This window comes from Lineus longissimus, chromosome 2, assembly GCF_910592395.1.
Source record: "Lineus longissimus chromosome 2, tnLinLong1.2, whole genome shotgun sequence".
Taxonomy (NCBI): Eukaryota; Metazoa; Nemertea; class Pilidiophora; order Heteronemertea; family Lineidae; genus Lineus; species Lineus longissimus.
Genome location: NC_088309.1, coordinates 6602471 through 6617386, shown reverse-complemented (window position 1 = coordinate 6617386; position 14916 = coordinate 6602471). Strand labels below are relative to the sequence as shown.

The 14916-nt window shown below is 40.9% G+C and overlaps 1 protein-coding gene across 3 annotated transcripts; it reads right to left on the bottom strand.

The window, feature by feature from the left end:
• Positions 1-1563: 1563 nt before the first annotated feature.
• Positions 1564-8164, bottom strand: LOC135503624 (coiled-coil domain-containing protein 157-like). Of its 3 annotated transcripts, none has more exons than XM_064797265.1 (12): positions 8099-8164; positions 7141-7413; positions 6710-6881; positions 5762-6512; positions 5308-5498; positions 4717-4893; positions 4303-4471; positions 3817-3971; positions 3458-3570; positions 2796-2881; positions 2134-2391; positions 1564-1931 (listed from the first exon to the last, which is right to left on the bottom strand). In XM_064797265.1, the coding sequence occupies exons 2-12, from the start codon at positions 7383-7385 to the stop codon at positions 1777-1779; spliced, it is 2472 nt and encodes an 823-aa protein (XP_064653335.1). In that variant the 5' UTR covers positions 7386-7413; positions 8099-8164; the 3' UTR covers positions 1564-1776. The 3 variants fall into 3 exon arrangements, with proteins under 3 accessions (XP_064653335.1, XP_064653336.1, XP_064653337.1); XM_064797266.1 differs by having other exon boundaries at positions 8094-8151; XM_064797267.1 differs by lacking the exon at positions 8099-8164 and adding an exon at positions 7993-8012.
• Between the last annotated feature and the right edge of the window lie 6752 nt (positions 8165-14916).

Here is a 14916-nt window from a genome sequence, read left to right as displayed (position 1 = left end):
AGTTTACATTGTGTAAATAACGCATTTTTTTCTTCTTCAAATTAAAAAATATTTTTCATTGAAAGAAACGGTTCAGATAAAGAAAGCCTTGTACATTGTAAATGCATATACCATTGTTTTAGACTCCTGGGGCAGTCCATTGCGTCATCCTAATTGGATCTCCTTATGGTAAGGGACGATGTCGGTCAACTGCATCCAGAGTGTTTGCAACAGTGGACGACAAAAATACTTAGTATAAACAAGAATTCCTGAAGACTAGTCTTTATTTATTCTTGGTATATCTGAGCAAAACCCATTGACTAATTGGTCCAGTGGATGGATCCTCAGACAATACCGTGTTTGTTTTGCCCAGTTCTTCTGCCCACTAATAGCAAATCAATTTTCACCTGAGCAAGCTGACAGGTCAATTTGGCGAGCTAGTGGCAATAAAGTCGGCTATTTATTCTGTCCGCATTGGTATCTCATTCCCCTAATGGTCATATGGTGTTGCCATCTCCATATTCTGGTAACTCGTTCATTAACTTCTCCTGGCAGTAATGGGTTACAAGGTAAACACACTCAGTGGGACCCACAGCCATAATTGAAGAGAGGGCTAAGCCTCATCCTCCTGAAATTTTAGATGACCCGAAAAGCCGGAACGAATTTGAAACATCAAACTCGCACCAGAAAAAGCTACACTCTAAACACAGTTGACCGGCCCCGTCCTGAGAAAGGACAATCAGGATGACGAAATGGACTGCATTATAGGACACTAGAAGAAGCCTGCTTGTCGCGGTACGAGATTAGTCAATGCCTATTCCCTGTATGGATTTAGCCTTTAGGTACAATGGTGGTTATCTCATCCTAAGGACATGTGATGGTTCTCTTATTAAAGAAACACATTCCTAAGCACATTTGATTGTTGTTCCATGACAATGTCACATCCCCAAGGAAAGGTAGACATTGGGTGATATGAATAAAGACTAGCAAATGCTTTTATCTAAAACTCCGCGTACATTTACACTAGGCCTTTCTGTACAAAATTAAAGTAAAAGCATTCGCTAGTCTTTATTCATATCACCCATTGGTGAGCAGTCATTGGCCGTCAAAGGACAATGTCACATTCTGTGGACGACAGCTTCTTTATTTATTCTCTTGACATTGTGAATGAGGTGGTCTTCTGTAAGCCATCTTGGGAGTATGAATGAGGTGGTATTAATCAGCTGTTCATCAGCTTTCTCATGATGTGGTATTCTGTGGATTTTATGAATCAGGTGTCTTAGAAAGTGTATTGGCTGTCTCATGTCACATTATGCACACAGTCAGCCAAGGACATGCAGGACAAAAGTCCATTATCATGGCTTTGTATCATTCTAGAGACTGAAAGGAAGACTAGGAGGAGACGCCTAGGCCCAGGCATGGCAGGAGACACCCCACGGCCAGGGGATGTCCTCCAATCACTGCTAGAATATTGGGACAGATTGCTGGCACCACGCTAATTGGATGACCTGGGCCAGGATAGGGTTAGCTGGAAAAACCTCATGGCTGCCTGCTGCACAGTCAACTGATGACAACTACAACACCTTACTTTGACAGAATATATTTCATTTGCAAACGGAGGATCACAGCATATCATCTCAAACTGGAATGAGTTAACAGCCATCGAAAGACAGCCCTTGCATTCTACAAATATTTAGTTTGCAACTTGGTGAAATATTAAGTGAAAAATCCTCAAGTAAATATTTAAGACAATTTGGAGTGCAGTGTAAAAGTTCTATTCCAATGTGTCATCTCTTTTCAACTGCGGCAGTACGTCTGGTGAATTTCCAGATCTTTCTGATTAGTGTAGATCTTGTCACACTTGGGGCACATGAGGACATCTTGGGCAGTATAGTTAGGATCGTATTTGATGGCATTATTGGTCTTGTTGCCCGACATTGGACGGTACTTTCCTGAAAGCAAATGAAAAAAGATTTCGATTTCGAAACATTTTTGAGAATACAGTTCCGATTGCATTTTTCAAGACAATGTAGGCAACAGGAAACTGAATGAGAAAGTGTCGAATCCTGCTAACTACTTTTCATGTCTCAATCACAGGCCAAAGGTCTGTCCTATACTTAGATAGACAATTTCATTTGACAAAAATGACTTTACCTTGTTCAAGCTGTCCAGCTTTGAGCATGCCAGAATTTTTTAGCTGGAGGTAAGCAGCTATGCTTGATTTACTGGGTAGTGGTGCTGGATGTGAGGAGGCCTTGCCAGTTGTTACTACGCCACCACGATCTTTGGGACCTTGTCGCTTCTGACTTGTTCCACTAGGTGGCCTTGGTACCCGTCCAACAGAAAATGTACTACTCGCCAAGTACTTCGATTCGGATGCACTCCGTTGGTCTAGATGCAAAGGTGGCACATCTGAAAAAGAAATCTTCGTTTATTTAGGCCGATAATTGAAAGGTACATCATATAGGACAACTTCAAGCATCTTTAAGTAAACTGCCAATTGGTTTCAGTTCCAAGCTGCAGCTGCATTATTTGACAAAATACAGAATCTTCAAAAAGTTAGATTGGCGGTGGTCAGGGCCACATTTTCTAATTGAGATTTTAAAGTGTACAAAAGCCTCCTAAAACTTGTGCTGATTTCAGTTCACTTTCTTCAGATCTGGCGAGCCAAGCTATATCTGACGAGTATCTTCAGAAAAAGCAGGCATCCATGACTTCTTGCAAGAGGATTAAAGACCACAGATCCAGAATAACTGAACTTCCAAACTTCCAAATACTAAAGCTTTAAAAATCGGGTGAAAGTTTTACCAGCTTACCCGCGTTTTGTTTTGATCTGTACTGTGCCGTATCCTGATAATTAGTCCATGTGCCTTGGCCCCCGAAAGGTTGCGACTCATGGTCCCTGCAAGTTTTAGTTTTCAAGTCTTTATTTCTGTGAGGAGCAGTCTTGTTATGGCCCTCTAACGTAGTGGTAAGTTTACCCGATGTATATAGATACCAATGAACCCTTTAATTGTACTGGTTGTATCATAGTTATTTCAGTAGGAAGGAATTTCTAGTGCCTTGCCTGCTCATTGTCACATGTGGGTCCTCCATTTGCAATATTGCTATTATGTAATAGGTCAACTGGGGTCAGCCCTGAAGGATTGTCCTTGTTTGTTATGCAGATTTGAGTTTCCCTTTGTTAACACCAGTCAGGTGATATTTATTTACATGTTGTAGGGAATTTATGTCCTTCAGTAAAATGTTTCTTTGTGCCACTGTAAAACCCCCCAGGAGACATTACGTCTTTCTAGTTTTCTTGTCTCTGCCCTTCGGTCTTTGGTTTGCTAAATTTACACAGGGTTTTCTCTGCTTTCTTTCACTGGGTTGTTCAACAAGAAAGTGTTGGCAACATTTAAAATTATTTCCTTGGCGTTTTCAATTATTACTGTATTTCTTACTATTTGTTTGTATTATTTTATTTAGGATTACTTACTCTTCACTCAAACCTTCCTCGCGTGTGTCCTCGATCAACCTGTCCAAGTTGTTTTGTTGCCAAAGTGGCATGGGTCCTGCACCAACTCCTGTTTGATGCTGCTGGAAGCGATTCTAGAAAGAGAAAGGCAACACCATTTATGCACCTTGGTGGTGTATGGCAAGTTTGGGAAAGACACCTGTCTAAAGGGCTGTGGGGTTTGAACCAGGAACCTCTTGACCACCAGCCGAGTCCAAAGCACTAGTCCACCACGAGGCTCCAATGACCTGTGTGTAATCTTGAAACCTTTACTGAAAGATTTAACAAGCTACAGCTCAAATTGATATTTGAAAAAAATCTCTGTGAACCCTTTTACTTACCTGAGCTCTGTTTTCATTGACTGCCTTCTGAGCCTGAAGCTGAAGCATCTTCGAGATGGAGTTCCTCAGACCTTGGTTCTGCTCCTCAAGAATGTGGATCCTCAAACTATTGGCTTTCACTTGATTCTCCATGTCAAGTGCTATGTCACCAGTCCCTGGAACGAGATCATATCAAATCAAGCAAAGAAGAAAGATTCAAGCTAACAATATTGACTCTCTAGTAACCTGGAGACTCTACTTTAGCCAGTGTCAAAGTGTCAGCTAAATTTCTGAATTTAAGAGTATATTGGCACTGCCTGGCATTAACATGTAGCTGATTTCATCCATGCAGAAACCTGAATTCACGAGGTTGAACAGATGTTGGTAAGTCGGGAGATTTTATAGCGATTTGCTTGCCTAAAATTATTTACTACCAGCCCCGGCCAAAAGAACAACCCTGTAGAACTGCATAGAGGTTTTGTAGAGGACTTCTGAAACATAAAGTACCTGTGAAGTCTGCGTTGACTGGACCATTAAGATCTGGGTATTCAACGATGAGTTTTTCCCTCTCCTTCAACTGGTCAACTTGTCCTTCCAGTGCCCCTATTGTGTCTTTTAATTCTTGTATGGACTTCTCCAATGCTTCTTTGCCATCTCTCAAATCTGTGACAAGGATCTGTAAATAATGTTAGAACTGATAATAACACAACAAGGACTGACGTTGGCAAAAGTGCAATAATGCATTTTTGAAGCTAACAGTATTATTTCTGCTAATGCACTTGTAGCACATGAAGTATGGCCACCATTACACAACTAGAACTTGTGTGGTACTCTAATTGTACACTTTGCCGTCTTTTGTAAGAACAACATCACTCAAATGGTTTAAAACTTGATATAAAGCGCAAATCACCAGTATCTTACCTCACTTTCTTTTACTTTGATTTCCAACATCTTCTTCTCTTTAGTCGTCCGACTCAGATTGTCTTCCAACGTTTCTTTTGCTTCTTCGAGGTCTGCCACATCATTCTTTAACTCTTCGCTCTCCTGATCCAACTCGTCAACTCTCTGCAGCAGGGAGTCTTGTTTCGATTGAAGAGACTACAACGGAAATGCATAAGTGTTACCTTTGAAGAAGTGTTCTCCACTGCCAGATTTTGGCCTTGTGGGCCGCCAAAGAATTAAATTTTCACCAGACCACTCTAAAACATACCACCAAACCAAATATTTTCTACCACGAGAGGACGCCTATTAAAGATGACCAACCGATGAAAGTAACTTGAGTGGAGAATACTGTTAATATAACTAATTTTAGGAAGGTTTGAATATTGATGAGTGGTTTGGATCTTTTCCTATAGTTTACGTTGGGCTGCTACACTACTGCCAGTTGTTCCTTGGCCATTTTCAAGCAGAATGAGCACATGATTCTAAGCATGTCTAGAAATATGTCACATGTCACACAGGCAGCAACTGATACACTGACCAGAAACTACATGTAATTTCATTTGAAATTACCTGGGTATGCTTTGAGACACTTTTTCCCATGGCCTGCTCCATAGCTAGACTTCTGGACGTCTGGTTTAGTTGGTCACTCACTGATGACAACTCTTTCTGTAGGTTACTGACTTCATCTTCTAATTCTGATATCCTTGGACCAGCCACTTGACTATTTTCGAGGTCGTTACGTAGTTGCTCTTGAGCGGATTCTGAAATGGATAAAGTGAAGCATATCTAGTTTACACTGTCTTGCTACACACCAAACCACAGAAGTTACCAATTGCTCACCCAAACACACTTTATACGATACTGTAACAGTATTGGCGGATTTCGCGAATATGCTAGATTTACAGAAGCAAAAATTGAGAAAAAAACTTGAAAGAAACCCGACAATTTCTCCAAACAGGACAGAGAAATCAAATTTTTTTCCTATAACCACGGAATAATTGGAAGCAGGAAGCAGGAAGCTTACCAAGTTCATTCAATGCTTCAACTTGTTTTTGTAACTCGTCCTTTAGCTCATACACTTGTGAATTCAACTCCTTTTTTGTAGAACTCAGTTCTGCTGTCTTTCGTTTTTCTTTGTCCAAAATGTCGGAACTTTCTCTACGAATCTCCGATATCTTGTTCTCATACTGTTTCCTGATTGTAGTCTGAATCTCTTTTTCTTTCTGTATCTCGCGATTTGAATCACGAATATCATCTTTGAATTTCTCACACGTTTTTCGTGATTTTTCCAAATCAGATTTCAGAGGTTCAATCGTACTGAGCAGATAGTCCAACTGTTTATTTATTCGTGCCATATCCTTATTTTGCTCAGCAGTCCACCGTGCAACGTCATTAGAGGACATCCAATTCAAGTTCTCCATCTCCGATTTTATCTTCGATAACGACGATGGCAGACTCTGCGATTTACAAAGCTGCATCACAGAGTTACCAACTTCTTTCAAATTCAATTGAACACGACTGCAACCCTCACAAGGCACAAAAGCGGTCTCGTCTGTTTGCGAGCTTTTATTACAAGCGTCTTTAGAGATGTCAATATGGTGAGAACTAAGCCCAAGCTCTGCGTTATTTGGAGGAATAAGGCCGCCAAATCCCGGTGTCTTGCAAGGAGATATGCCTGGTGAAAGCAAGGAGTCGTCCTTCAGTTGTTGTATCTCGAGCATCAATTTCTCCACGGTATTTTCCAGGTCAACAATCTTTCTCGTCTTTGTTTTATTCTGAAAGCGTAATTACACAGATGTAAACACTGAACATGAAGGTATCTCTGACGTGAATAACTTTATTTAAATCACTATAGTTTACACAGCAATTGCTTTAAAAATCAAGATTCTAGAAAGCATACTGTTAGTGTTGATTTGAAAAATATCTGGCATGAATGGTATATTTAAGACTACTTGCAAACTGAAATACTTACTTCAGATTGTACTTGTGACATCATCGTATTCAGTTGCACCATTTTGTTCCAGTATTTCTTGACCACCAAACCTATGGACATGTTGGAACTTTTGTGAACAGCAGACGTTCCTCTTCCCAAGGTAAAGATGTGTTCTAGGTACTTGGCCATGGCCTGTATCATTAGCACCATCCTAAAAAGTAGACATCTTCCATGAAATCCAAAATTACAAGTTGTACCAGATGAAATAAAAATGACAGTACACCCTTCTGGGCTATCACACTCCTTACCAACCTCCTTGTGCATGATCGGTAGTACTTATATTAGTATATCAAATGAATCTGCTCTGCCTGTAAATGAGCAGTAAGATGAGGAAGTCATGAGTGCTAGCAGAAATCAATAAGTCGGTCAAATGCATCTACTCTATCTAGTATTATCCAAAAAGACTTTACCTCTCAATGACAAGCTCCAATAACACAATATGAGCAACTTGTCTTTCCTCTTCATCTTCTGAGTAATCGTATTGTTCCAGCAGCTCATTTATGTCTAGGTCAGCAGAAATCTTATCAGGAAACTTCCAGGAAGGGAATCTGACAGGTCCAGCACGTGAAAAGACATCAACGACTGTCTCATGCAAGTCGCTGACATCCTTCCGAAGACTCTCAATGCAATATTTGCTGCCAAGAAGGTGGGCCATCTTTGTAAGTTAGAATCATCAAACCAACCTGAAATTTGATGAAATCTTTATCATCATGCAACTCTTTAGACTTTACTACTACTGAAGTCTGAAGCTAGTAAAGAGACTTTGTTGTTCTATAAGTTATAACTTCCTGAAAGTTCAAATGATACAGGCTTTTTGTGGAGTATTAATAAATAGTAGATTCATTTTCTTGCTGCTAGGCCTATAGCTAAACATAGACTATAGATCCATGCACTTGATTGGGAACAACGTTTACATAACGTGGTGTTGATCGTCGTCACATCACCATGCATTTTTACATTAGTGTAACGTGACGTGACGAAGTCTTCGTAAACATTGTTCCCAATCATTAAGTGCATCGATCTATAGAGGATGTGGACACAATAGCAGCCTTACAAATGTACTTGTGTGACCTATGTTTTAGCTAAAAGGTTTCAACAAGGCGTGGCCGCAACCTGCCTTTCCCTATTTCTGCCCTGCCCTGCCCTTTCCCTTTTCTAGCTTAAACAAAACACATGACCTTTCGGCCTAATAAATATGTGGCGTGGGGAGACGCAGGGAAAGGATGATTAGCCAGTTAGCTGCTTATTTTTCCCCACCATACCAGTCAACGGAGCATAGCCTAGACCAGAGATATAACAGCCCAGTGCAAGAGTAATATTATCAACAATCCAACATAATGGCAATGGCATTAGCTACACGGACTCTACCGGTTTTGTTCGAAAATCAGAAATATTCTTTTGACTCGGACGCCATGTTGTTTACGTGAGTTGTTAGGGATGTCGGAGTTCTATCTAGTAATAAAAGGTGACGCCACCATTAGGTCATGAGTTCCTTACGCGGGAAATACGAATGGGCACGTGTTTAGGGGTTTCAGATTAAAAAAAGGGATGGCACCCTGTAGGATTTGTGAAGAGGAAGGGGGAGGGGGAGTCCCAGCAGCCTTGGGCTTCTGTAAGACAGGATTCATTCTGGTGATGAACCATTCAATGGGAACTCAAGTGAATGTGATCCATCTGAGGGATCTGCTATGGATTCATACTGGTGATAAACCATGGGATGTGAACTCAAGTGACTATAAAAGAAGAGGATTTTCATAACTTTGTCACTTTATTGTCCGATGGAAACAGAGGAATCTGGTGTGCCAACCGATACGACCACATGATGCCAGTCTGGCTATACTATGACTCATTCATTCACCAATTCGGGGTGTATTGCACTTCACACCCGCAGAATTATCCAAGTCGTGTCTGCCCTTGCTCCATTTATGAGTAGGCTAATCCAGGAGCGTCTTTTCTGAAATAAAGGTTTGCTCAAAAAGCACACATCTGCGCATGTCTTTGTTGTTTTTATTGATGAACTCCCAATTTACTCTGTGAATTTGATTTGAGAAATGATCAGACAGGAACATGTTGTTACTGGAAAACTATTCCCACTTTGGCATGGTCATGGATTGAGCACCTTGGTCAGAGAGCAGAGTACCATAGAGTAGACTCTTACAGCAGCCTGCTTTTATCATCCTGTTTATCTTCCTATCTGGACTGTCACTGTTGTACCAAATAAATGCAGGGAAACTGGTGTCTATGGTGGCGGCAGAGGGAGGCTGTGACTGAGGCCATGGTCCAATGATGAGAGAACTATTTTTGTGTCATCTCCATCTGGTCAGCTGGGCTATCTGTAGTAGTACACCTCTCAACTGGCTTGAGCCTGTCGACACAATGTCTAACGTTTGTCTTTGTTTTAGTGCGGACAAGCGTGTCACAAACATACCCTCCTTTACACACAGCAATAACAGTCAAAGGGCACACTTTGATGCCACTCACTGGTAACAGCTTGAATGTCATATGGTAGTGAACTACCCTGCAAACAAATATTATGATCAATGGTCTCTTCTCCATGGGGTGCAAAGGTCAGTATGCTTGTAGTCCAACACAGTGGTTATGGTCGTTGCAACTTTATGCATAATCCACTAGGTAAGATGACCTCGGAGGTGACTGAAACTGATGACACTAAAAAGTGTGTCATTTCCAACTTCCATTGGGATGCAAGACAAAGGAACAAGCAGATTTTTATTTGACCTATTTTTAAGGTCAAAACGGCTGCTCCGGTGAAAAGTTTCGATTCGTGATGGTGTCCCGTCAATAAGAAACAAACTGCTGTTTCTCTTTCAAAAAAACTTTATTGTTGCACATTACAAGGAAAACACATGACGACTTGGAATGTAGTGTAGGAGGAAACCCGCATACCGGGAGAAAACCTACGCAATCGGAGGGAGTCGCCATCTCCATCATACATATGACAGGTGCTTATGTCTGAAATGACTTAATACATTGTACATTATAGTTTATACAATGATCGTAGTACATTATTTTTTTGCTGCACCACTCCGAAAGCCCAATACAAGAAGAGGACCAGGAGATAGGATAGTAGCACTATTCCTTTAAGACATGGTCAACTTCTTTGTAAGATGTCACAAAGAAACACTGATAAGTGTCCTTGCAACACAATGCTGAATTGAGATCAAACACAATAGACTCAACTACTTTACATCAATAGCTATTGTACTAAAACCTATTGTTCATGCCTTCAGGTGAGCAATGTGAGCTTACAATAGGTTTGGTCACTGCTGTTGATTTGCAGGACCCAATTTGAATAACAAAGGAACCGTATTTGTCATGGGCACTGAACAGAGCTGGCTGCCACTTAGCATGACAAAAGGAGCAGTTCTGACATGTCATTAGCATGACAAAAGAGGTGACATTGACAGGGCAAAGAGTATAAGTTGGCTTTGCCATATTTTTGCCAAATCATGGAGTCTAGATCTCATTCAGACATTTTACAAAATATTTACATACAGGATTTACAAATACATTCATACAGGACAAAAAATTAAAACGTCTAAATTTGACGTTTTTAAATTACACTTTTCTCAATCAATTCAGTATCAAGTCCAAAATTATCATGTCGGTAGGCACCATGTGCTCACCTATTGTCCAAGGAGATGTACCCATGGACAACATCATCATCATCAACAATTTGGTGTCCCTGGTAAGCCGTAACAAAACATGCATGCATGCCACCATTGTCGAATGACACACTTTGACGACGGCTCACCGTGTGACCACAAGGGAAGGATCAGTCTTAAATTTTCAATAAAACAGTGAGAGTTTATCTTACTGTTTTAGTTCAATTCGAAAGATGTTTGAGTATTTCAAGGAGGAAATTCAAATTCAACGTATCACTGTTGGTCATATGTCTCGAGCATGAAGGTTCATGTATTGAGCAACTGAGCCAGCCAGTGTGATGTAAGGTCCAGGGCATCAGAGCCCAGGACATTCAAGTTGATTCTGTGGTACTGATGAGATTGAGAAACAGTATGAAAGGCCTACGGTTCCACCAGACACATGTGTTCTTGTTTCGTGGGGTCAGCGAAACAACAACACATGGACCCCATGTCTAAAGTGATGGATATACCAGTAATCAAATAAATATCTGATGAATTCGGTGATTTTTAAGCAGAAAAATAACTTTTGCCGGAAAAGGCGGCTCTTGGCTCCTCTGGTAAGCCACAAACAACCCATCCCCCTGCCTCAAATTGTTGATCCCTCTTATCTCAACTTCAAGGACAAAATTTAGCTTGAAAATTCTTTTGTTTGGGTTCTGGAGTGCCTTATCATTGGCTCCCAGACCCTTGTTAGCCAGAAACAACCCAACCCCCCATAATTTCAATTCCTTCTTTGAAAAGTGTAAGATTTTGAACCATGGCAGAAGTCATGGTCATAACCAAACATAGATTAAAATAATCCATGCTTGTAATAAGCAAAGTAAATATTTTCTTCTCAACATCAGAAAAACGGAATTTTCATTAAATCACCTTTCAATCAGATATTTTGATAAAACGATAAAGCCTACGGTGACAAAATACAATCTAACCGTCGTACTGTTACTTGACGGCGATGGGAGCATGGTTGGGATGTGCTGGGTCAACAACATCCTTCTCCCTTCTGTGGGATGGCTCATCATGCTGAAAAGAAAAAGACAACATGAAATTAAGGTTGTTCATGTAGGTGCACATGCTCAAGTTGATAATTCAACGTCAAGGGGCCATTATGCTGACCGTATAGATATCTTGTAGTAGTAGACAATTCATGCTGGTTAAGAAATGTGCTATAGGTTTCAGACAAAGAACTTTTCGAAAACATCTTCTCTGTTAAACCTTCATTCAGGACTCTCACTCTGAGCGCTGCTTTGGATTGGCAAGAGACAGGTGTTCCTCCTTGACATGCCTGATGTCTTTACAATGACTAATTCTATCCTTAGAAAATCAGCAGTTACAGAGGGTGGTAAAGGATTCTAGAATTTGAGAAGGGCTGTTCGGTTAGGAACATTTTCCAAGTCATTTTTGGGATTTCGGAATTGATATCAAACTGGACCCAGTGCTCTTACTTTGCATATTAGTCACCAGAAGATGGCCTATTTAAACCCCTTCTCCTGCCTATAGCCCCCCTTTAACGTGATTCAAGCTCTCGGTGTCATTCCTTTGACTTCGTAAGTACATAACTAACTTATCCTGTTTACAACCAAGAAGTTTAATCTGCTTAAAGATCAGAGATGCTCTGCTCTTCACTATGAACTGTAATCACTTTGAGCATTTTAAAACAGTCCAGAAACTCCTCAGATATCAGGTTGAGAAACGTGCCATAGCTACCCTCAAATGGCCAATTTACACCATTTGACCTCTGCAACCTTGAAAATTAAGTCGAATCAAAAACTTGTATGATATGTGATATATCCTTGCTAGGAGTACCTACCATAAACTTTCAGGAAAAATGAGTCTTTTATAAGTGAGATATTGCACTTTTAAGGTTTAAACTTTTGGCCCCCTGGTGGCCAAGTCGAGAATGGGATCGGACCGAAATTCGGTGTCCGAGGTTACCTGATTTAGGGAGTCATGTGTACCACATTTCAAGTTCATAACTTTAGCGGTTAAGAAATGTGCCATAGTTACACTCAAACCCCCAATTTATGCCATTTGATCTCTGCGACCTTGAAAATAAGGTCTAATCAAAAACCCTTATGATATGTGATGTATTCTTGGTAGGAGTACTTGCCATAAAAAATTTAGCAAAAATAGTCGCTTTAAGCGAGATGTCGCCATTTTTAGGTTTTAACTTTTGGCCCCCTCGTGGCCAAGTCGAGAATCAGATCAGACCGACAGTCAGAGTCAGGGGTCACCTGACCTGGGGGTTTATATGTACAAAGTTTCAAGTTCATAGCCCTTGTGGTTAAGAAACAAGCCACTGTTTTTGAAACAGGTTACAGACTACAACGGCGACGGACGACGGACACTGCGGTGTTGTGTAGACTCCCCCTACGGTGAGCTAAAAGCTGAAATTTATTTGTTTATATTACCGTGTGATGGCATCCTTCCGAAGGTATGAGATAGGCTGTCCTCATGGTGGCTGCAGGATATCATGTCAGGGCTCTATGTCCGTAGCTTTCTTTAAGTCCAGAGAGTCCCTTTGGAGTTGGATTGTCAATATAGTCTAATAGATGATTGTCATTATTGTCTATTAGAATGATGGACATTTAAGTGTCCAATCCATCCACACAGCAAACACGTTCCCTTCCTGATCTTAGCGAAGGTTCTCCTTGAATTGGTCTGTCAAGGCATCGTTTGCTGAAATGTGGTTCGTCACTCCTGCACATGGATATCCCTCCGCGTAACCATTCAATCCACTGAATCCACTCGACTCTCAGTCGTCTGCCCATATCTGTGAGCAACTGGAAAACAAAATTTACGGTTACTCCATTGTTCTACCAAAATTAATGCAATTGTGCCAATGGGCCTTTCATTCAGTTTCATCAAATTCACCAAAGCAGTGTTCTCCACAGGGTTTTCTCAAGGAAGGGTGATACCCTTGATTTTCATGACGTTTTACCAGTGTGCAACACAAGGTAGGGTGGCCAGCAATTTGAGGTAGGGTGGCCCTATAGGAACCCTCTACAAAGTTCTAGAGCAAGGTAAGGTGGCTCTTCCAAGGTAGGGTGGTAAGCTGCCAAGGTAGGGTGGGCCACCCTGACAAATAGCCTTGTGGAGAACACTGCAAAGTAGTTTATGATAGAATCACAACCCTTAAATCCTACACCGTTCGTTAAAAACGAGAAGTTTGTAATTCAATTTGCACTGCACACTGCGGCTCTTTTACTTTTTTTTTTGCAGTCGACGTGCAAAATCTCCCTGAAGTTGCTGAAGTCTTCAAGCAATATGGGGGTATCGTTAGCATAGACATAGTGCATCTCTGCCCGAATAATCGGGTCAATCAAAACAAGGCGGCTGAAGTGGGTTTTTCAAAAATCATTGTTAGTTTCTGGAAGGGTTTGGATGTTATTTAAGAAATGTGTTCTTTTCTTAATTTTCTAAATGCCTTAAAACCGACGACCACAACGCTATACTACTTGACACTTGATTTGCAATTCAATTCCAAACTGAGGTTGCTTGTGGAGTTTGAAGATAAAATTCACCGTTTCGCGACTCTTACTTTACTCCGGTAATGAAACGAACTCAGCCCTGAGCCCATGGCGTGTTCACCCATATACTGTGTTGTCATTTGTTTATATTTACCATATATGCGATTCCTTCGTCATCCAAAATCTTTGAGAGTCACATCTACCATAGCACGAATTGTAGATCTTGGTTGAGTGGTTGGGTCTTCTCGACAGCCATCATCTCAGTCTGCAGAGGGCTAAATATAAACAGGAAAAATACATTAAAGGACCTATCTCAAAATGCATAGATTGAAACCAAAAGATTTTTTTCTTTTCATTTGGGTGAGATGGCTGTCACTTCAAGTGTCAGCTTTTGTTTTCATAAACTTTCTGGCTTCACTTTTTAGTCACCTTCCAGGGGAGCTTATACGAAACTGTGGCGTCCGTCGTTGTCGTTAACTTTTGACAAAAGAGTGGCATGTTTCTTAACCATTTGACCTAGAAAGTTCATACTTGGTTTGTGGGTACCGCTAGGCAAGACCTTCCAAAATGAAAATTAGCACAATTTGACTGTTCGTCTGCCTTATAGGTGGCGCTCTTTGAAAACCTATTTTGGCTATATCTTATGAACGCTGCTAGCTGGAATCAAGACATTTTTATATCCATGCTTATGTCTGATAATACTAATAACCATACATAAAAGCAACTAATGATTTGTCCAACTAATCAAGATCATCAAGGTCATGTTGCCCATTTGGCTGTTACTTGAGCACTCTCGGTCAGGTGGTCTCACTCAGGGTGTTCATGACTTGGCCACCAGGTTGCGGGTTCGGAGACACGACAAATGATTTTTTTCCCCTCCTTAACTGCTGGTTGGACAGTTATTAATTTTTGTTTCATGAGTAGATATAATATCAACCAGGACTAGGTGATGCTCACCCTGTAGACTACAACATCGTCTTTTGTGTCCCTTGTCCTTAGTCCTTGTGTCCCTTGTCCTTGTGTCCCTTGTCCTTGTGTACCTTGCCCTTGTACAATG

Bases quoted from the DNA above. Each gene is read 5' to 3' on its own strand.
- LOC135503624 (XM_064797265.1), bottom strand. From the start codon at position 7,385: ATGGCCCACCTTCTTGGCAGCAAATATTGCATTGAGAGTCTTCGGAAG. The intron at 5,499-5,761 runs GTAAGCTTCCTG...TATCCATTTCAG, and splicing joins TGAAGCATTGAATGAACTTG to AATCCGCTCAAGAGCAACTA. The intron at 4,472-4,716 runs GTAAGATACTGG...CATTATTTACAG, and splicing joins TCAAAGTAAAAGAAAGTGAG to ATCCTTGTCACAGATTTGAG.